This window comes from Netta rufina (genome assembly GCF_964035555.1).
Source record: "Netta rufina genome assembly, chromosome: 16".
NCBI lineage: Eukaryota > Metazoa > Chordata > Aves > Anseriformes > Anatidae > Netta > Netta rufina.
Window position 1 is genome coordinate 4,314,161 of NC_140140.1, and position 23,311 is coordinate 4,337,471.

At 45.4% G+C, this 23,311-nt stretch overlaps 1 protein-coding gene across 1 annotated transcript in view; it reads left to right on the plus strand.

The window, feature by feature from the left end:
* Window positions 1–439: 439 nt before the first annotated feature.
* The window catches only part of PTPRT (protein tyrosine phosphatase receptor type T), a gene marked incomplete at both ends in the record, with an annotated part of 444,837 nt that continues 421,965 nt past the window's right edge, over window positions 440–23,311 (plus strand). The window contains one exon of the mRNA XM_084296820.1: window positions 440–509. Within this exon, the coding sequence (XP_084152946.1) occupies window positions 440–509 (70 nt within the window). The remainder of the gene's footprint in view (window positions 510–23,311) is intronic.

Consider the following 23,311-nt stretch of genomic DNA (forward strand, 5'->3'; position numbering starts at 1 on the left):
TGGGTTAAAAAAAAAAAAATAGGAAAAAAGGTGAAAAATAGGGATAAGGGGAGTGGAAGGGAAAGGAAAAAATAGGAAGAAAGAGGGAAAATAGGGAGAAAAATCGGAAAAAAGGCGGAAAAAGCCCGCACCCCCCGGCGGAGGGAGGCTTTTAACCCGGCGGGGAGGGGCCGGGGGGGGGGCTCCGGGTGCCTGCCCGCTGCCCCCAGTGCTCGGGGCCGGCTCTGCGGCGGCTCGGAGGGAGCCCCCCCCGCCCGTCCCCGACCCCCCCGCCCCCTGCCCGCCTCCCGGCCGCTCCCCGCCTCCCTCCCGCCGCCACTCCGGCGGCTCCTCCGAGCAGCGCCGCGGCTCCGGCTGCCGGGGCCGCCGGTGCGGGGGATGCGGGGCGGGCGGCGGCGGCTCGGCGGCCCCGGGGGGGGCAGGTGAAGCCCGCGGAAGGATGCCCGGCGTCGCCGCCATCCTCCTCCTGCTGCAGCTCCTGCCCAAGGCGGAGGGACAGGGCTTCGCAGGTGAGGCGCCCGGGGTCCTCTTCTTCCCCCCCCCCCCCCCCCCCCCCCCCACTCCCATTTCCCTAATTCCCGCAGGGGGAGCTCGCCCTGAGCCCCCCCCTAGCCCGCAGGGAGCTCGGGCTGGCCCTGGGCAGCCTCGGGGCGAGCCCCCCAGCTCCGTGCTGGGAGCTGCGCGGGGTCGCGGCGGTGTCCGGGGGGGCGGCAGCTCGGGAAGTTGTGGCTGTGTGGCCGGGTGGCTGTCTGGGGGCAGCATCACCCCCGCGCCCGGCCCCCCCAGCGCTTCCAGTCCGTTTTTATGGGAGCTTGGCGAGGGGGTGCAGCCTCGGGAGCAGCCGCTGCCTTCCTCCTCCTCTTCCTCTCCTCCTCGTCGGGTCTCGGGCTTCGCCTCTCCCCCGGTTCCCCGACGGCTCCTGCCCTGCCTCCCGCAGCCCCGGCAACTTTCTGCGGGAGCCGCTCGGGCTGGCCCCGGCCCGGCCCCGGGCTGGAGGAGCGGGGCCCCCCCCGGGTCCTGCGGGCACACCTCGCGGTGCTGGGAGGCGCCAGGGGCGAGGTTTGTAACCCCCGTGCCATTTCGTGGGGAAAAGCAGCGATCCGCCTGGTTTGGGGCTTCCCTCGGTTCTTGTAATACGGATTTCTCTCCCTGGTTTTTCGTTCTGTTCGAAACTAGTTGTCGGAGGTGCAGGACGCGACTTGCTGTATTTAGCTTTCTAAGTTTTGGTCAAAACCTTTTCTGCCTGTATCTGTGATGGAAATCAGCCCTGCCCGTGCCACGTTGCTTGGTAGCGAGCAGTCTCCGTGCTCGAGGCTCCTTTCCCTGCCTGCAGCACGCCGGAGCCCGCTTCGTCTCAAGCAGCGATGGATCGTGGTTAGGACTCGGGGAGCCCCGAGGACTTCATCTCGCTGCTTTGGAACAGAGCTGGAGCGCAGGGCAGCAGGTGCTGAGCACACAGCCAGCTCTGTGCATGCCTTCAAATATCTCCAGTGCGGTCTGGCTGAAAAAGTTTGGTGTTGGGGGGCCAGCAGGCACAGGAGCCCCCGGCTGAGCGGAGGGGCTGCTGGCATCGGTCAGCACGGGTTGGGAAACCACAGCCCTGCGTGTGCTGCTGGGCAGCTGCACGGGTCCCCTGATTTATTAGGGAGGCTGGGGAGTCTAACCTAGTTAAATAGCTTCTTCACTGAGTAAGCAATACGTGGAGCTATTCTTCTTCCTTTTCCAACTGCATTTTTGTCTTCCCGACACTTGCCATATCAGTTCAGATTAGATCCTTGGCTTTTGATAAATCACTTAGCCAGATGCTTGGGAAAAAGGCTGATCTGTGAAAATGGTAAACTTTTTAAGGGGCAGAAATGATTTGAGGGAAACTAATACAATATGAGCTAAACACGTGTGAAGTTAAACACCTGGCAGATCCCTGTTTTCAGAAGGCTGTTAAACGTTCTCCATCGCCAGTTCCGCAGCAATAGTGACCGTGAGATTTCCTAATCATGAACATCACCTTCTGCCTCCTATTTCAGTGCATGTTTTTTACCATTCAGAACAAGGGCAGCTTATTTCAGTCTTTCGGAGCTGCTCATGTGAATGAAACTAAATGAAACTTCTCTCCGGCTGTGAGTCTGCCCTGAAGTGTAGCAGCCCCTACTCTGTCCATAGAGTCGAGAGTTTGCCGTTTTAAAAGAAAAAAAAAAGCTGCTCAGATGCACTTTGTCTCCGAAATTTCGGCGAAGTTTGTCGGGTCCCCAGCAGGGAAGCCACGGGCGCGTCCCCGCATCGTCCATCGGGTGGTGCTGTCTCCATAAGATTAGGGTGCAGATGCTTCCACTCTCCTGATTGTTTTTTCTCCCAAAGCCTAATCCGTTTGTTCGGCAGCCTTTTGTCGAACATCCCAAAAAAGCATTGTGCAAGAAGTTGGCTGTTCTCTAAATTTATTTTCTTACCTGGCAGCTGGGTTAACAAGTAGCAAAGCCACGAGTCGAGGCAAACCCGTATTAAATTCCTGCCTGACTCGCACAGTTTCTTATTCGTCTTACCCACGACAGATGAAACCAGAAATATTCCAAACCTACAGCAGCCTGCGGATGGCTTCTTGCTTGGAGTATCTAGTTTCATACCGAGGGAGCTGCTTCACATTTATTTCCTTATGTAATGTCGCTTTTGCTCTATTTATAACTTTTCCCCAGCAATTGCTCTCAGTCGCACGCGGGCTCTGTATGTATTTATGAGATGCATGCTTTTAATTCTGAACTTTTTGTTAGCTTTAGGGTCAGGTGCTGATTTAATTCCTCAGCTGCTCCTTAGAATAAGTAGAAGTAGCACCAGGTCATTCTAGTAACTGCTGATTCCTTAAGATCACAGAAATTAAAGCACTTGGCTTAGGGGGAAAATGCTGTTTGCTGCCAGCACGTGTGTGGCATTTCTCCCACGGAGTACATGGAATGTTCTTGCAGTTGCTGGGCACTTTGCTTCAGTCTCCTGCGTGTTTTCCATGCCAGAGAGTGGAGAAACAGACTTAAGTCATTCCCAGCTGCAAAAGATGTTGGGGGGGAAGTAGGACGGTGGGTTTACGCTGGGACTGTTCACCTGAGCACCAGACAGCTTGGACGCTTGGTTTTCTTCTGATGTCAGCATTGATTTCATTTTTCTTTCCTTTTTTCCTACTGCTTGTTTCACTGTGGGAGAGCTCGGGGATGCCCGGGCATGCAGCTGGCTGCCCGCAGGCTGCTGCACCTCGCCAGGCTGGGGCAGTTAGTGCGGTACGTGCGGGTTGGCAGGGGAAGAGGGGAGATGAATTTTTTTTTTTTTTTTTTTGAGGAAAATGAATTCATTTCCTACGAGTTCATTTGGTCGTGGATTTTTTGCTGTTGGTAAATTGGCAGTGAAAAATGGATCTTTGAGTAAGCTCCTGTGTGTGGCAATTGTTAACAATGCAGCCATTTAACTCAATAATCACTTCTTGCTCCCTCTGGGGAACTGTTAGCACTACGATTCAACTTTATTTTTCATTCCTGGCTGCCTTGATTTGTTTTCTAACAATTATTATTAAGAAGGTGATGTTGTGAAACGGCCTGTTTCTGCAGCGGCTGCGAAAGGTCACGGAGCGCAAAGGCATTTGCGAGGCTGTTTCCTTAAAAACAGATTCCCCGATTCCCTTACAAACAGAGCTATTCTTCATCACCCACCCTTCTGAAAGCCCCTCAGCTCTGCTTTCCTTGTTTAATTGTACTTTCTCAGTGTCTCTAATTCTCTCTGTGCAGGCCCACGTGCTCCAGCTTTCAGCAATATTAAGGGAACGACTCGGGATACTTTCTCTAGAACATAATAGTATTTTTTTAGAAGGCACCACCATCTGTTACCATGGAAACCTGTATAGTGGTAAAGATGTAGGTCTGAGGCTTCGTGAACCTCAAAAAAAAAATAGGAACAAGGGTTGTTTCTTACGGGAACAACTACTCTTGTATATAAAATCCAGTTAAGTGGAAAAAAAAATACCGATCTTTTCAGCATTGCACTGACAGTCCTTGTGAACAGCGTTCAGCGTAGGATTCCTGTGCCGCTGAGTCTGTCTGTGTTGGTTTTCTTCAAGCTTGTTATTTATCATAATAGTTGTTGTGCGGCTGGTAACTTCCATTATAATTTTATAAATGAGGTACAGTGATACGTATTGGCAGGCATTGTTCCGTGCCTCAATGGGAAGTGCTGAGCGTAAAATGGAGAGGTGTGCAACATTAGCACCCAAGTTCAAATATTTTGGCAATGAGCAAGTCTGAGGCTGACTTAACAGAAACCTCCTAAAAAAGAGCAGAGATGTCTGAAATGCAGCTACCAAAATGTGGTGGGGGTGTGTGTGGGTTTGCTTGCTGCTGTGAGCAAGAGGAATACCAGTACTCCCCTGCTTCGCTGTAGAAATCCTGAAGCTTAGCTGGCATTCATAAAAACTCCTGGTATTTGGGTGAAGAGCAGCACTCTGTGTGTATATCTGTGTATAAAGCATAGCTCCTTTAAAGAGATTTCTTAATTTATTACGGAAACTGCTTCAGCATGTTTCCCCCGTGTCTTGTAATGCACAGCTGCAATGTGCTGAAGCTTAAAAACGTGCTTGTAGGTGTGTTGATGGACGAGGCTGTCCTCACGGAGGATTTACAGAGCAGCAGCACCCAGAGGCTGCCTGCTGTTACCGACCCGCTGGGGCTGTAGCCCGGGCTCCTCGGGGTACCGGAGCACTCCGCTTCCACCAAGAGCAGCTCCTGGATTGATGCTTCCTGCTTCTGCGGTGCTGTTTCTGGGAAGACAATGGTATACTTGGCTTTTATGGCATTTCTGAACATTTTATGGAGCAGTATTATTTGCCTCATTTAAGCCACGGTATTTGGACAGGAGTCACTTGTCTCTGGTGGCACTGATGTTTCCCAGGTCTCTTATTTTTCTGCTGCTGGTGCGCTCCCTGTTCGCTGTCTAGCGCTGCTTGGATATCACTTCATTTAGATGATACTTGCTTTTTTTTTTTAAACCTTATGTTATGACCTGTGCCCCCCTTGGCCCTGTGTTGCCTCTTACTCCTGGATGTCACTTGCTCAGTGGTGGCATCAGTACAGGCATCGTACCGCCTGGCCCTCTGCACGACGCTAACAACACAGCGAGCGATTGCCTCTGGTGTTCGTTACTGCATGCAAGCCCTAAAGATCATACATCTTCATGGTAGGAGGGGTGATTACTATGTCTTAATCAGGCTATACATCACTTAATCAGGCCCACTTGTTTTTTAATATCTGGTAAATACCTCCTATCCATCACCGTGGGCCGGAGATGCCGGATGCTGTGCAGGCTGGCTGGCAGGGCACGGCGTGCTCCAGGAGAGACAGCGCAGTCAGCCAGTTACAGGAAAGAAGGACCTCTGGAGATGATGACTGTAAGTGTTGCTTAGAGCCATGGTTAATTAAAGATGACACAATTCCAGGGAGCGTAAGCTACCTGTGAACAAGCCCCAGTCAAAGGGGCAACAAGAAAACGCAGGAAGAGCGTGCGTAGTGCCTGGCCTCCTCTGGCTTTCTTGTTTGCTGTTAACCAGCCCTTGTCAGTCGCTTCAAGGGCAGCCGCTGGATTTCCTCCTTTCTCCAGACAGACCTCAGGGACTCTGGGTGTGGGAATTCAGGTGGGCTCAGGAAACTGTGCCGTGGCTGGGAGTGCGCAGCTCCTGCCTGAGCTGCTTGTGAGCTCTGGGCGGGTGGGATCTGGCTCTTGTTTCCTGAATCTTGAGTTGATCTCTCAGAAAGGCTGTGGGATTTTGACAGCTGATGATGTTGTGTGGGCACCAAGCAGTGCTGCAGCCTCAGCAGCCTCCAGTTACATGAACGTCTTTATTCAGCTGTGCCGCCTATGGTGTGCTGGAAGCACTCAGTGTCCTGTATTGCAGCTTGTGGTTAGCTGAAACGTCTCCACATCCTACGTAACAAAATCAGTGGAGGTTACCGTGGGCTTTTTTCATGTATGGCCTACCCATTATCTTGGTTTTGATCCCAAGGGATGACTTTGGATTGCAGGGAAGCATCCCTGGGCTGTGAGTTGGTGACTGTGCCCGTACAGCTCTGTGCTAGGCAAGCGACGGCCGAGTTCTGCTCATCTCATCCTCTGTGTCACTGTGCAGAGCAGCACTGCCACTTAAACCAGCCTTCATCTCTTATGTGGGCATCACCCCTCCTCAAATGGGAGGAAAACGCTATTACCAGCTTGAGCAGGAGCAGGCCTTTGCGCTGTACTGGGTCTGTTCTTCTTGAGACGTGTTTTTGGTGACTTGCTGAATCCAGCCCTGCTCCTGGAGGGACCCGTGGCTGTGCACCTTCATGCCCTGAGTATCAACTCAAAGCTCAGCTCCCCAGGGACGGAGGCAGCAGCTTTGCAAATGGAAAGAAAGGCCTGAATAGGCAAGTACGGGCAATGATGACGACTGATGGGACAAGTGTCTGGTGAAAGAGCACGGGGCTGTCACTACCCAGTAGAAGAATGGCTGAAAGTTGGGGGGAAGAAAGGGATCAATGGATTGTGCCTGCTGTAGCTGGGGCTCTCTAGGAACATTTACTGGAATTGCAGCAGTACTTGCGGGGTAAGCAGAAGAGTGCTTCTGTCAGCAAGATGGGAAGGTGCTGTGGAAGGTGCTGTACTTGATGGTCCACCTCTCCAGAACAGGGATTTTCTGTCAGCGTGTCCCCGCTTTGGTGCCAGCAGCCTATATCTCATTCAGTATTTCTAGGTGTAAATTAAATGCCCGAATAGAAGCAGTTGGTGATGAAACTGAAGTGTTACCACCACAGTCAGGTGTTTCTTGTGAAAACATGCCACGTCTTGGTATTTTTTTCAAATTTGTGGATGGAAGTTATATCTTCAAAAATGAAGTTTTTGTTCCAGAGAACTAAGCAGCACCTGTGTAAACCTGGCTGAGCTTATTCCCGGTGCTGTCTGTGCGACTTGCTCAGTTTCCAGGAGGTGTGTGTGCCTGCCTTTCCGGCTGGCAGGAAAACCTGCGTGCTTTGGATGCTGAGAAGCCTGGTGGCACCTTGATAGGTGGCTGTCAGCTTGTACCCCCAGTGAGCATCTTTAACAGACAGTCCTTTTTTCCTTCTCTTCATTGTTTTAAACCTAATTTGGTTGCTTTATTGTGTAACAACTCAGAAATAGCTGAAGAGCCACCTGTGTTAAATGCTTCAGAGGCACAAATGCTTCATTTTTGTACCCTGAAGAAGGCTTTCATCTCTAAGTCATAAAAGAATAGAAGAAACGGGAGCAGCAAGGATGGCAGCTGAGATGTTGACATGTTTCAGGCAGGGGGATGCTCTGAGGAGGCGATGGAAGTGGTGTGTGGTGGGGCTATGGCCATGGGAAGAGGAAGGGACAAAGCATGGAAAGAAAAGGGAAAGGTAAGGGGAGCCTGATGGTCTGGGAGCTACAGCTCAGAAGTTGGCTGCTGTTCCTGATGCTTGTAGGTCCACAGCGTATCTGTCATGGAAAGGAGAAGACAGGTGATGGCAGTAAGTTTGTCAGCTAAAATACCTCTAGAGAGCTTGTTGCTGTGAATATTGGCCCTTAGGCCAAAACGTGGGCTGCAGTGCCTGCCTTTTGTTGTCCTTCCTCGGCTGCGCTGTGGTGTTTTATCAAACTGGTTGAGCTTCTCTTCACAAACCAAAAATATTTGCTGATGCAAACATCTTTAATTTACTAACAACCAATTCCGCGTTTGCTTAGGAAAGTGTGAATTTCACTGTTACATGTGCCACTCACTGACATTTTAAGAGCCTGAAACACGTCAGGAACAAGCTTGCCCTGGTGTTACTCTTCTTCCACTGATACTTCAGAGATCTTTCTGTGAATGCTCTTGTGTCTGTAGTAGGGTATTACTGAAATACGCTGCATATTTCAGTAACGAGAAAAGATAAGCACGTAAAAGGCAAAGGCTGGCATTTGTTTTCTAAAACATTTACCTGCTGCTGCCTGTACCCCAGCAGCTGTCTGGGTAGCTCGGTGCCCAGCAGTGATGAGCAGCAGTCAAACTGAGGTGAGCTTCTGGGAGGCATCGCTCCCATCAGCAGGGTGAAGGCAGCTGCTTGTTTCTTGCTGCCATTTCCTTCTGAAAAGCCACCAACAACCAAACCAACCAAACCCTGACTGTTTTTGAAAATTGATTTGAAGGAAAAAAAATGCTCTGAAATGAGCAGTTCTGCTGTTCTGGAGGTTCAAACATTCCAGCATGAGCATGTGTGGGGGTCAGTCTGTATTATCTAGTGCAAAATAACAGCCTTCCTAAGTCTTGTAGGAAGCCTCATGTATACTTTTTAAAGGATTTTTTGCTGTGAAAATAATGGTCGCAGCGATGTTCCAGCTTCCCGATTAAATTGCCTTTCACATAAATAGGGTCTCCTAGAGAAACAGTATATATAGATTTATATGATTTTAAAACGGGAGATGGTTTATATACTACCAGATATCAGCACGTGGTAGCAATAATCAGAGGAGCGGAAAGCTTGGAAATAAACAAATGCTGTCTCTGTTGGCACAGGGATAACCCTGGAGACTGCCAAGGCCAGAGCCTGCAAAAATAAGAAAGTATAATTAATTGTCCTTAGATGAACTTGCAGAGCAAAAGTAACCCTTTTAAAGTAGTTTCTACTTCTCATCATTTTAATAATAAAAACTTCTGGCACATGGGCAAGCTTTGCTCTCTAATGTGCTTATTTACATTTCTTTGTGTGTTTAGTGTAAAGAATGAACACACTGAGTATAGCTGCGTCGGACATCCGTGTTAATCTTGCACTTTGATGCTCATCTAGCAATAAAACTAAGTTTTTTTCTGAAAATGTTTGAAAAGTAATGCTTTGGAGCCGAGTCTTGGTGGTGGCTGAAGGCCACTCAGCAGCTAGCCACATTAAATCCCTCCCTGTTTGCTTGTTTAAGAGACGTTTTCTTCATTCCAGTGGTTCCTATGCCTGTATCTATGTATGTGCTCTAGCTCCTGTGGTAAGAAAATAAATCCTTTTCCTTCACCCCCTAAGAAGATCCTCCTGATCTTGTATTGACAACCATGTTAAATAAACACAGTAGTGACAGGGCTCAGTTTCCCTGTGTCCCTTCATATCTTCCCCGTGGTTACTGGCTTCAGGGTGCCTTGCTGGTGTTTGGGACCTGAAGCATGTGAAATGGAGTAGATGTGCTGCCAAGAGGTGATGCAAGGTCGGAGCCCATCCTGCTGGCCTGGTGTGATTCTGGTTAACATTTAACATCTCTGGAGAGAGCTGATGAGCACTTGGGCAATTTGGTGTGTAGCAGCGTACCTGTACCACGGTAGGCGTAGGATAGGGGGTGGTGGGAAGATTTCCTGTCAGGATCAGACTTTGAATATAATCTTCATTAAAGGTCAGGAAAAACTCAGAAGCGGTTCCTTTGTAAGCTTTTCTTAGTCATGGTAAACTTAAAAACTGCAAGGAGTGGAGGATTAATATCAGGTTGAAGTTAACCGCAGGCAGAAATTTAGCCCTAACCTTGGGAAGTTGCGATTTTGCAAAATCGCAGTATAGATCTGGCATAAATGTATACAAAGCTGTTTTGAGTTGGATGGGAAAAATCTGGGAGTGCTGCTGAGGATTTGAGAGGACTGATGGGTGATGGTATATTTCTGGGTGAGCAAGACTTGTTTTAGAAGGGAGTTCGCTTTTCGAACTGCATACGCAGCAAGTGAAATATTCTGCCTTCACTAAATGCTTGGGATTTTTCCTTTCCTGCCTGGAATATTCCCTGGCGTTAATCTTATTCCTGGGAGTGACAAAGTATTGAGAGGACCTAGAAGCGACCAGCAGTTTCTTCCCTTTTGAGCAAACTTGTACAATGTCTAAATATATTTAGCTTCTGGACCTGCAGCTGAGAACTGAGCTGTGAAAGGGAGAGCACCTCAGAGGGAAGGAGGAGGAATTATTTAATGTGCACCAAGGGTAATAGAATAAGATTGAAACAAGAGCATAATTTACTTTGAGCATTAGGAAAATCTTTTCACAGATCCATGCGGCTGTAGAATTGTATCCCAAAGGAGATGGTGGAAACCCTGTTGCCTGAGTCGTTTTAATTGAGACAGGACAAAATAATTGACTGTCTTCTGTGGAGAAAAAGTAATGCACTCCTTGAGAAAAAAAAAATTGATTAATCCACTGCAGGCTTTTTTCTCCAGATGTCTAACTTATAAAGCTATTGAAGAGGGAAAGGTGGAGGAGCTGTCCTAAGGAAAAGGAGCATGTCATATTAAGCATGTAAGAAGTGTAAGTGATGTTAACACCAATGCTTTTCAACTGTTTCCAATTCATCTGATTAAATACCCGCTGAGGTCAATAAGTTTCTGACAGCACTGGACTTTGGGTAAGGATCACAACTTCTGGGAACTCAGTTCCCAAATGATTCTGGGTGAATTGTTCAAAGCCCAGCTTTTGTAGGTAGCTGCTGGCTGTCATCCCAATGGGGGCTGATTTTTGACACAGGCTTTAATATCTGAAGGGTTTAAGAAGACATAAGATAGTTGCAGCTGAAATCAGCAGTGTTGTTTCCTGTATGTGGGAATGATGCAGGTTGAGGATGCTGAAAAGCCCTGGGGGCTTCAAATGAGGAATATGGAATTAGTGGGAATCTTCCCTTAAAATCTTCCCTTAATCCCCAAATCATTAAAGCAGGGAGCCAGTAGGAGATCGTGCTATAGGGCTGAGTGGTGAGTATTTGTGAGGGAATAGGAATTCTGTAACTGTAGAGAAATTCAAGAGGAAATTGATAGTTATCTCTGTAGAGATCAGTTTGCATAGTATGCAGTAAATAATGCATGGGGCCACACAGCTAACAATAAGAATAAAACAAAATATTGAATAGTTGCTCATTCAGTAAGTACCATCCATCTTCTGCACAGAACATCAAAAGGTCCCATGGCAGAAAAGAGTATGTGACCAGGTAATTTTTTCTTTAATGTCAGAACTACAAAAGGGTTGATGCAGGGTTTTGTGGATGACCTTTCTGCTAGAGCAATTAATACCCTTCAGAAAGCTTAATTAAAAAAAATAAAAATATATATATAATAAAAATAAAAAATCCTGTTTTCATTAATACTGTTTAGTCTTGCTTTGAGATGGAGAAACCCCTCACTAGCCAGAGGTGGACAGTAATTTGGGGGCTTCTCTTCTGGGACTGCATGAGTGAGGCTTTTTTCTGCTGCTTTGCAATTGTGAGCTGGTCTGCACAACACCCTGCTCCCCTTTTCCTGTACAGTATCACCCCAGAACCTATAAGGTAGACGTAGGAGCAGAAGTTTGGATACTTGCCCAGTGAGCTGTGCAAACAACTGCTTTGTAGGGTGCTGGAGGAGGGCTGTGCAGGGTGGTATCGAGGTTTAGGCTTGACCTGCAAGCAGCCAGCTGGACTGGAATGAATTGTGGTTTGATGCCGTAGGACTGTTTGTCTATAACTGTATTTATTACATGATGCTTTGTGGTGCAATCATTTTTTACTTGTTTAATCATAAACAGCCTGTTATATGCAATTAAGGTCATCCTGTGCTTTGTTCGCTTGGGTGGGGAAAACAGTGCTGTTGCAATTAAAGTGAATTGATTATTTGAATCCCATTAAAGAAAAAAGGAGGTGAGAAATACTGCTGTTTATCAGTCAACTTCAGGGAATTCGTGTCTTCAGAAAACTAGCTTCAATTCCACTCCTTTTTATTGTTCTCTATATACTGTACAGTTGAACCTATAGATTTTGACAAACTTTTTCTGTCTTTATACGCCCTCAGGCTTTCAATTCATTACCCTTATTCTGCTCTCTTCTTCACAAGCCATATCTAGTGGCCATTTGTTCCTTCTGTGTCCAGCGTGCTTCTTGTAATGCCCCTGGGTGCTGCTAAGTTATGTTCTAGAAACTTATTGTGCTGTGGCAGCAGGTGTGTGCCTGTGTGCTCACAACATGTGCCTAATAAATATGCAGACTAGCGCCTATTCTGAGGCCATAAAGGTGAATGGATTTATTAGAAATCCTCTTTAAATTCTCCTCTTCCCTGCAACAGCTCTCTGCTAAGAAGAGTAAGAAGGTAAGAAAAATTCACTGATTCAAACAGTTGTAAAAGAGCTTTATCTAGGACAGGATTTTTCTTAAAGAATCCAGTCTTAAAACTTCAGTGTCATACATTTGATAGGTGGAAGCCTCTGCTGTGGTGGCCCCGTGCCACGCTGCTGGTTCAGGAAGGGAAGGCCTAGCACAGTGGGTCTTCTGGTGGTGGAGGGCTGCGCTGTCTGCTCACAGGTTTGGTTTTTCAAGGCTTCAGCTTACATTGTGCATCCCAGCCAGCCCTGAGTGCCCCTGCCTGCTAGGACATCTGCAGGGAGAGCGTGGCAAAGACCTGGAGGAGTTGGGGCTGATCACTGCCGGGCTGGGAGAAGCTGGTGGGATTAATGCACTTCTGCTGCTGTGGGTTTAGTTTAGTTTAGTTTAATTGGATTTAGTTTCAATTATTTAATTTGCAAAGGAAGGGAAGGCAGTTGCTTTGTAATTGACACCTGCTCTTTTTTTATGGGATCTCAGGACAGGATGGGCCTGGAAAGTTGAACTGCAGTTTACTGATAGTATGTGCCCATAGGGCACAGCAATGCAATAGCACGAGGTGATGAGGGCAGGAATTGTACATTCAAACTGTTAGGTTTGTACAACTTGGCATTGACTCTGCTCCCTTCTTTCAATTTCAATGTATTTAAAAAAGAAGTAAATACAGATGAATTATTTGTTGTATTGTGTACTGTTCCCCAGGATACCTCTCTTCAGATAATTTTTATTCCAGAGAGATTGAGGAAGAGAAAATGTTTACACCCTCACTTTATGGTGAGGCAAATCGAGTGCAAGAACACAGTGTAATATATGTGTAATTACAGAGGGAAAGGATTTAAAATGTATTTTAAGACGAACACGAATCAAGGCCTTCCCCTCCACCAGTCTCTTGTGATACCTTGCTGTTAATTAACCTTTTGGAATTAAGTGTATTGCAGCCCTCTGTGCCCCTGGTTTTCTGGGAGAACCAAAGAGCTCTGACTCAGTGCATGTATTTTGTAATCTCACAGGTGAAAATGAAACCTTGTCCTTAAAGCTAACTAGAGGTTTTCTTGCTGGCAAAGAAGCCTTTTAAATGTTGAACCAAAATCATGCTGTTGAGAAGCATGCTCCCTTCACAGTGCTCATATGCTCACAGGGATTTCCACGTTGTGTGACGCCAGGGGAGGCTGGGACTAGGTGAATGTTTTGTAAGGCTTTGATCAGGGATTTGGCATCTGGAAGCCCAGGTCTTCTGTTCCCAGCTCTGTCCCCATTTTGTTTTGTATCCCTGGGTGACTTAATATTTCCCTGTCTCAGATCCAGTGTAAATGGCACATTTCTTTTCCATCTCAGGGGGGCCTGGGGGAGCTTAATTAGCATCTGTGAAATGCTTCAAGGTCTCTTAATGAAAAGCAGTGAGTGCAGCGTGTTCTCAGGCTGGCTTTTTGTCTCTCCCAGTGTTGGTGAATGCTCCGCTCCCTAGGAGGCTTGCTGAGATCTTGCCTGATGCCCATGAACAGGTGTTGAATGAAATCAGAGTCGCCACTCTTACCTGGCAGGAGCTTTATCTGAGCACAGTGAGTGGTGTGTAGCACCTCCCAGTGGAGAGAAGCCCTCCAGAGTATGGTGTGCCTGATGAAACTGCTGGTGGTCCTCAAAAAAGCACCTGTTGGAAATGGTAGGCTGAGGCCCATATTCTCCAGAATGTGTGTGACAGCTTGGTATCTTAAGCTCCTCTGTCCTGTTTGCCTTTTGTAGCCAAAGCATAGAAGTCAAGGTTTGGATGCAACTCTGCTTTCATTGCAGAGCCCTGTGTGCAAGGCAGGTGAGATAAATCATGGTTTAACTGGAGCTGTGTGCAGGAGGAGGCTGTAATAATCTTCGGGGAATTCCTTTGGGTTAGGAACTGTATGCAACCTTTTTAACAGCAGAAATGAAAGAGATTCACTAGAGGATGTGGATGCCTTTCAGAGGACGTGGATGCCTTTCTCCTCCTGAAAAGACGGTTGTGCTCCCTCAGGCAAAAGCAAAGTCTTGGAAGCGAGCCTCTGACCCGAGTGCGTGACCACGTGTCTGCTTGTGCTCCTTTCCTCTGTGCAGCTGCTCAGACTGACCTTATGAGCAGCTTCAGGGAGGCGTTTTGGACTGGCACCTCAATGAGCAACGGAGCACGAAGTTACCTTGCAGAATCAAGATCAGTGTCTGGGGATGGCTCCTCCGTAACTGGGTTCTGGAACTTGCCTTTTTGGAGGGTGCTCAGTGGCAGGTAAGGGAAGCATTGAGGCAGGGCAGACAATTTTTCACATAGTTAACAAGTATTCTCTTAAGAAAGATGTTTCAGAGAAAAGGTTAATGCAGTTAATGCATTTCTTTTGGGCATTGGGGGAACTTACAATGGACCAAGGTCATTGTTTGTTATTTTGTCATAAAATAAGTTTGAGTGGTGTAGCACAGTGTTATTTGAGTACATTGTTTTCCTTCCTGAGTAAAAGTAGCATCTAATAGGGCTTCTGGACCTCAATTTTCCCAACAAATTACCAAGTAGCTCCTCTTAGCTTTATCACATGCTCACTATACATTTAAAAATGGTCTAAAATATTACTTCTATTGATCTACAGTTAAGATACATGTAGAGAGCTGTCCAAGTGTTCTGTTAAATGGCATTGACTTCAGAATTGAATTGCAGTTGGGCTGAGGTGAGATGGGACCTCTGGAGATGGCCTTGTCCACTTCCTCTGCTCAAAATAGGGTCATCACCCATGAACCTCTATGGACAAGGGCAACTTCTTTCACTGTTTGACTGTCTCCACGTGTGTTAGTCTGGGAAGTCTGGTTCACTCATCTTTAGTCCTTCACATTGGGTATTTATAAGGATTGATATGATCCTTCTTGAGCCTTCTTACCTCCAGGCTAAGCTATCCCAGTTCTCTCCGCCTCTCCTTGTATGGCAGGTGCTCCAATCCTTTAATCATATTCATGGCTCTCTGCTGGTCTTGCTCCAGTATATTCCATGTCTGTACTTAGTGCATGAGCACATACATGCTGTGGTTCAATGTGTATGCTACTGGAGTCCTAATGTATTACTTAGCTGACTTACATATTTTGTTTTAAACATATGAAGGATTTTATTTGGAGATGATTGATACATCGGGCAGGATTTCCCAGGTGGTTCTTGTCTGATTATATTTCAATTTGTGTGTGCTTCATCAAATATTTGGCTTTGAGTAAGTTGGTATTTTATGTTAGCTCATCCTGATTTACTGTCTCAGTCCTGTCCACTAGGTATGGAAAGGTAATAATCAGTCTGTCAGCTGCTATTATATTTTCATTTGAGGAAAAACATATTACTTGTATATTCATTCAACGAGAAAGGGAGAGATTTGTCGGTGAAATACTGACACTTCTAACTTGTAGAATGGTTTCTTTTAGAAGCTACAACTTTTCTAAGATGTCTTGAATGACTTGGTTCTTTTGGAGACCTGTGAAGGTTCCTAGTACTTGAACCTCCTTAAAATCTGGAGGCATCCCTGCTGTCCAGGTGGATTGGCTTTGTAGAAATAAACTTGGGGTGTGCTTTGAATTCTGTAAGTCAGAAAAAAATCAATTCTCTTTTATGGTCAGTTAAATGACTTAGGGCTGTTTGTGGTTTAACTTCACTAAATTCTTTTATTGAGAGTGCTGCTACAAAGTGATGGCTGCTTATTTGATACCTCCAAGATTGTAGGAGAATTTTTCTGCCAGTACTATACTTAAGTTTATTTTTATATTTTTTCACATGTAAAAAAAATTGTTACAGCCCTTGTAGGAAAAAAGGGTGGGCTCTTTCATTGCTGGGTTTAGATGGCTACAGAACTTTGTGGAAGTAGATTCCTTGTTTGTAATGCAGATACGGGTTGTCTGCCCAAGTCCGTTGTGCCTTTAGCTGTCCTGTGGCCGATTGCTTCTGTGTTCACGTGCAGCTTTATCGGGACTTCCAGCTCCTGCTATGGGACTGGCAGTACTGCTGTTCTGTCTACTTGGGCCAATCTTATTATATGTAATGTTTTGTAAAATGACGATTTTGACTGCTTGCTTTCAGTAGCATGTACACACCAAGTAGTCTGGGAAACGCGCTGAATAGTATTTAAATTCATGCATTAAGCAGAGTGAGGCAAAGCTCCCCTGGGCAGGCCAGGCCTCTGCCCGCTGTGAGCTCCCGCTGCTTTAGTGAGGGAAGGTGTAGGGGATTATGACCTCCATGTTACATGCACAAGCCTACAAAAGTCTGAATAGTTGAGTAATCTTCTTCCAGTCTGAATGATCTCCTGGTTTATGATCATTTTTGTCTGGCCCAGCCAATAGCAGAGGTTGTACAGGCTTTTCTCTGGCTTATCGAGAGGCTTTGGTCAGTACTGACTGAAGTGCTCGCAACGTAATGGCCGTCACTGGGCCACAGAGTCTGTCCAGACGATGGATGGATATCCTGTCTTCTACTCAAAACTGGAGAGCTCTACATCATTATTGGCCATACTGGGGAACTTGCCTCTCTGGGCAGAGAGAGGAACAAGTCCTCTGTCATGGCTAGCATAAGAGTCTGTTAAAGCGTTCCTGTTTGTTCTTTCCCTGTGGCCCATGTCCTGGGGAGCAGGTAGCCTATTAACGAAGGGCTGTCACGCAGGGTAGCTGACCTCGTGCCTTAAACTTCGCTTTTATAGTACTGACCTCCTGCAGGCTCACCCAGGTAAGCCTGGTAAGGCTGCGGGATGGGTGTTGAGTGTGGCCAGGGGGCTGATGAGGGCAAAATGCTGAGCTTGGCAGCCTGGCCTAGCTGTAGGTCTTCGGGTTCGACTTACAGGTGGAGTGAACTCTTTAGTTTGAGCTATAGCCCCAGCAAGTTTCCTTCTATGTAAGAAAACTTGCAAATGTCTGTGCAATGTGGTCACAAATTAGCAATGATATTGGCTGTTAATCTCCTTTAGGAGTGGTAAAAGGGAGGGACAGCTGCAAAGGAAAACCAATTGTGAATTGTAGGGAGACTTGAGAAGCTCAGGAGAAGGAGAGGGAAGGAGTCATGAGGAGAAAAATGGGCCCTGCTGAGCTGAGGCACTATTCAAGTGTTTTTTGTTTGTTTGGTTGTTGTTCTTTTAAATAGAAGAAAAAAAAAGTCCCATGCCTCTTTCTCAGAGTATCCCAGGCTGTACTCTGATTTGTATGGCTCACTATAGGACCTGTTGCAGCTGTGCTGGTGGAGAAAGATGAGGACTTAGTCTATCCCTAGTCTGTTTGGTGAGTTGCTGTTCCACAGATGGTTTAGAGACCTCTCTGCAAAGATTTGTGCTGCAAGAAGCGATTTTTACAGACTTGAAAGAAAGCTCCTTTCCTCAGTGGAGGATAGGAAGGAAAAAGGTAGTGCTGAGTAAGTCTGTCTTCTGAATGCATGATAAAAAGCTGTACTGTTTTTGTACCTGTTTTGAGTACTTCTTGGGTGGGAGGCAGATGTCAATCATGCTGATAAATGGCCTGAGATTGATTTCCGCTGTAAAGCTGCTTCAGGGTTCCTTAGATCTGATGGTTGGTAAAGGGAAGGAGACAGAAGGAAAACAATGTTGTAAAAGTGAGGAGTAAGGTAAAAATGAGAGGAAAATGCAAAGTTTTGGGTTAGATAGGTGAGAATAGGTAACTTACATTTTGGCTTTTTCTGTGATTCTGGTATGCTGAGTTATTTCAAACAAGCCCAGTTCCCTCAGCCTGTACGCTTAGGGCGAGTGCTCCAGCCCCTGACCGTCCCTGAACATCCTCCCCTGGGCTCATGCTCCCCAATTATCAGCTCACTCCTGTACCTGCAGCAGCAGTCTCCAGCCTTGAGTAGATGGATGCCCAACAGGAGGGCAGATCTGGCAGAGATGCTCCTACCCGCCCTGTCAGGTAGGTGCAGTCCTGCTCATGGTGCCCTGTCCTTGGAGGGGCCCGGGGCCATAAAAATCCTGTCTGGGACAGCAGCTGTGCAGCCACCTGTTAAATGCAACCTCAACCAGTGGATGTTGAAATCGTGTTGTAGCAGTGGTCTTGAAAACTAAATGCTGAAAAGGACCTGTGATATCAAGTAATTAAAGAGCTATAATTTGTCTTGTAAGTTGGTGTTCCAGAGTTATAGTTGTAAAACTCCTTAAGAGGCTTTCTTCTGTCTTTTTAATTGGGAATCCAGAGATGCATTACCTTGTTTAATGTCCCTGTTTTAACTTCCTACCACTGAAACTAACTAAATCTATTTAAAAAACCACCACAACTGTTAAAAGAAGTGCATCCTTTTGTTTCTTGTCTTCTCTGAAGAATCTTAACAGCTGCCCAGGGACTCTTGGACAGAACCATATTCTCTAAGATGTGTAACAATGGTGAAAATATGGTTGATAAACTAGAGATCTTTTGTGTGTTGGGGGGAAGACTAAGAAAGTCATATTTTTTTCCAATATATTCTTGGAGTATTATTTAATTTTGTATACTTGAAAGTTGATACAAGGTTGAAATTGATCTCACTTTACTGACGAGAAAAATCTTAATCAATAGCAAATAAATACTTGTTGGGAGTTTTCTTTAGAGAACATGAAAACTTTTTGCTTCAGTGCAGAGCAAAACGTTATTTTCCGCTGAGCAATTAAAATCTATTGATTTTTAACTTGCAGGTATTAAAGCAGAGGAGTTCATGTCAGCTTCTAAACAGTTAGCTTATATAACATGTAAATAAAACCTTGCCTATATAGCTGACTTCTGTTTCTCAGCACCTTTGTCTCTTTCTTAGTGTTTGTGCTTAATTGTAGATATGCACAGGCTGAATTTGGTAGTAAGTGCTTTTGTGCTGGCTTTGGGGGAAAAAAAAACACCAACTTTTTTTAAAAACAAACAAACAAACTGTAAATTCCATCCTAAATCAGAGACTGCATCAAAGAATGCTCTTGTGTTTCTCTTGGAGTTGAGGGGTATTATGTGCACTAAAACGCTCCACACAAATTAGTGATCCCTGCTGGGAATAACCCTGCTCTCACGAAGCCATGGGGCCTCCTGCGAATTTTTTCTTACTGCCTCAGAATGCTCTTATGCTCTCTTCTATCTTGACTTTTTAACACTCCAGGATTTTCTGTCTTCATTATATTTAACTATAAAGGTTAAAGAGAGTGGTGTGTTTACATTTGTGCGCTTAGTCCAGTGCAGAAGAGGGGAAGGTCTTGAGAGAGTTCTTCTAATGAAGCTGGAAGCTGGATTAGCGACCCCGTAAGCAAATGCTGTGATTTTGTTATGAATTCCTTTGCCATTAATTATTAAAGGTAAATTATAGTGCTATAAAATGTCTGAAAAGATTGCAATTTAAATATGTGGGCCAAAGTGTCTTTTTGTGCTTGGCAATTTCCAGGAAGGGGAGAAAGGTTGCTTAAGAGGAGGCTTGGGGTAGAGTTGGTAGATTAATTTTTAGATTGGAAAAAAAAAAAACAAAAAAAAAACACAAAACTATTTCTGATCAATTTTGTTTTGCTGCTTGGAGATAAACAGCTGAATTCTGTATATTTTATACCTTTTCAGTTGCATAGAGGAGATACAAAGGTGTTCTCTGGGTTTATTTAAAGGCTTGCATATTAACAACTGAGCAGCTGCCTTTGAGGGTTTGCTTCATAAGCCCTTCAGAATATGTGGAAAATCTCCTGTGGCTTAAATGGTTGTGGGTCAGCTCCAACCTGACTTCCAGCTTTGTTGAAACAGATGAGTCCTGGCGATCTTTAAGCCATCTTTCTTCATGTGATCTTCTCTTGTGAGCCTGATATCTCTGTTTGCAGACCTTAGACAGGATTATTACCAGCAGTTCTGCTGATAGACCGAGCGCTTTCAGGAGGTGAAGGCGCTTAGCTCAAGTCTTAGTGAGGACAGAGGTCCTACACCGCTTTGATTGCGAGTCCTCACATCCTGTCAATATTTGGTTCTTACACTCTTCATCTATTGGAATATTGCCTTTCTCAGAAAAAGCAAACATTTGCTCTTCCTGCATTTCAATATTGGGCTGTGAGAGAAAGGTTGTGATTACTGCTTCGTACCAAGTGCCTGAAATGTGTCTAACTGTGCTTTTGAATTCACTGCATTGCAATACCACTTTTTAAATGCCAACTTGTTTTTCTGCTTGGATTGCTCAAAATGTGTATGTGTAAGTGCTCTGTAACATATGCAGATGGAGGCCCTGACTGTGTGTGTTTTTGGGAGTTGCTTGGCCTGGTATTAAAAGGATGAATCATATGTAAAGAAAGCTATGCGTGTGTTTTCACTTTTCCTAATGTAAATCTTCATCTGGAATGTACTGCATCATATTTGGGATGATGTCCAGATATAAAAAATGGTCAATAACTACTGCCAGCTCCTGTGGCAAGGAACCAATTACCCCATTCTGTTTTCATCCCTCTGTGCACATGTCAATAAATAATCACTCAGCCATAATCCTAACCAACTCTGATTAAATGCACGTGTCCCAAAAGCTTCTAAACTGTAAATGATGGCAAACATCGAAATGCCTTTACTCACTTGTTTCTTTCGATCTGTTAAAATACCTATTGAGGCCTTAAGGTGTTTGACTACCCTTAAAATATGCTATAGAAAATCAGTTACCCACTGCAGGGACCGGTCCAAATTGACACAGATACCCATGTATGAGCTGTGTAATAGCTCTGGGGAGGCATCTCTGTCCTGAATAATGGGATCCTGTGCTGCAAGTAGGCAGATTTCTGTCTCTTTTGGAGCTCTGAACTTTGAAAGTTGTACAAAGTGACTTTGTAGTTGTTCTTGCTTGTGCGAAGACTTATAATAAGCTGTTCTGCATGCAAATTATGCATTTTAAGGACTAAGATTAAAAGAATTACCTTAGTCAGTAGATATGGTTAGCAGTAGATGGATATGTTGATAGAGATGAGTGATTTTTCACGATTGTGAGGTCTCTTCAGTGGTAGTCAGGAAGGCAACAAGCTCTCAGCACTGCATGTGGTTTCCCCTGCCTGCAGTCATCCTGGGCTCAGACACGGGAGCTTCAGTCCCCTGCTCCACACCAGAGCTGCAGCAGGCAGCATCACACTGCTGCTTGGGCCCTGGAAGGAGAGCAGCTGGGACGGCACCAAAAAGTGAAGGTGGCATTTGTTTCTCCGTGTCTACCCCGTACTGCAAGAAAAAAAAAAAAAAGTTGTAGGGAAAACTGATGATGATTTTTTTTATCTGGGGAGCTTTTGTGTAGTTGGTGTGTTCACATCTGCTGTAAAACCTAGGACATCAAGCACTGTGAAGCATCTGTAATTTTGATGCAGTGACATCAAGTATCATGATGCATCTTTAATTTTGATGTATTTTCCTTTGAACTTTCAAGAGCAGACTCCCTTTTTCTTGTAAGGGTTAACATGGGGATGTTGAGTGGTGCAGGAGCTGCTGCTGGAGGAAGACTGAGGCTTTGTAGGCAGAAAATGAAGCTTGCCAGGAGCACGATTTAATGTTAAATGTAAATGTAGGACTGCAGATGGTATCCTGAGGTTTTAACCATGTGAATTCAAGCTGCTGCCGAGATGGCTTTGAATTGTCTTTCAGCATGGAGAAGCTGAAGCTGCACAGATTGGACCTTGGGCTTTCCTTTGTTTGGAGAACAGATTGTTCATTTCACAAGTGACAGCGTTTTGTGCTGGAAAGGAGTTCTCAGTTCCAGCTGCAAGGTGTCTGGGCTGCAACAGACTTTGTTTTACTGCTTTGTTTACCTGATACAGCCATGTTGTATTTTGTGCATCAGTAATTATTTAATTTGTAACGATCCTGTGCTTTTGTGAACTTTGTGCCTGGTTTTCAATCAAAATTTCCTTTAAAAATTACGCTGCTTCTGTGGACCTTCCCAGAAAACTTAAGGCTTAAGCAGTAGTAGTCTCTGCCTGTTTGCATTTGGTTCTTTCAGTTGGATTTGTCATTTCTGACAGTCCTTGCTCCAAACTTTCTGTGCAGCGTTTGCAGCCGGCTCACCCTTTTCCAAAACCCTCCCCAAATCTCCTGGCACATCTGTTTCAGTAAAGGGAATTAGTTTTAATGCTATCAATTTTTGTAACCCTTACCTTGAGGTGACTGAAGATGTTGACTGTAAAATTATGGCATTTAAATTTGACCATGTCTCAAATGGAGTAAATTTTTCTCTGCGGCACCAAAACCTTACCTGCTAACGTTTATTTTGGTGCTGTTTTCTGGTGTTTATATAAATAAGGTATATTAACATAAAACAATTACTTGATATACTACACAGTATAGCGTAATGTAATATGTAGCTGCTGTGGTTTAAAAAGAGGAAAAATGCATGTATAAAGTTTATATTGTAGGCTTAGCTTAAAATTGAGATCACAGCCTAAACCTGACTATATTGGAGCAAATGATATCTAAATAACAGCACAATGTAGACCTATCTTGTCTTTTTTGATCAGCCTGCTTAGTTTCAGTGGGAGTGAACTTGGGTATAGCAGGAAGTGTTCAACTTTTTTCATACAAAGCAAGAAATATTTGTTTACCGAATGGTCCCTTCTGAAGATCGGTCTGCATACAGCCCTTCCTCTGAGGCTCTGCTTTTGAGACCGCCTTACTTCTTATTCTCTCAATGTGTCCAATTTCATCTGGAAATCTTGTCTCTGGTGGCTTAGGTATAATCTGCCTATTTCCAGTTGGTCTGCAGACTGGTCAGCTCAGTGACTGAGCTGCAAGACCCTTTGATCATGCATGTCGTGTAAGAAGTGTATTATCTGGAGTTTCTTGGATGCATTAAATGGGTGGTAAAGGTGCTGTGCAAGTAGCATTCCTGTGCACAGGCAATCCAGGGCACTTGTGAGGCTGCTGGAAAACACACCTGCACAGCCCTGGTCAGGAGGTGCTCGCCCACTCTCCTGTGAAGCTACAGCACAGCAGCTTCTGCATCTATGAAATCCACACAACCATGCTGAGTTTTCAAGGCACTGAGTATTTCCAGCACCTTTGTGCTGCTAGGGCACAGACAAATACAAACAAAGTAAAAGGAATGTATTTAAACTACGCTCTTTTAAAGAGAGAAGCATTTTCTGTGCCTGAGATCTGAAAATTGGTGTACAGATTTGGCTTCATGGTGGGGCAGGGTTCTTTTATCCTCTCACAGAGGGGCTGTGTAAGAGTGCAGATGCCCTGTGATGAGCACTCATACCTGGAACCCATTTAGTACCTGTGGTGG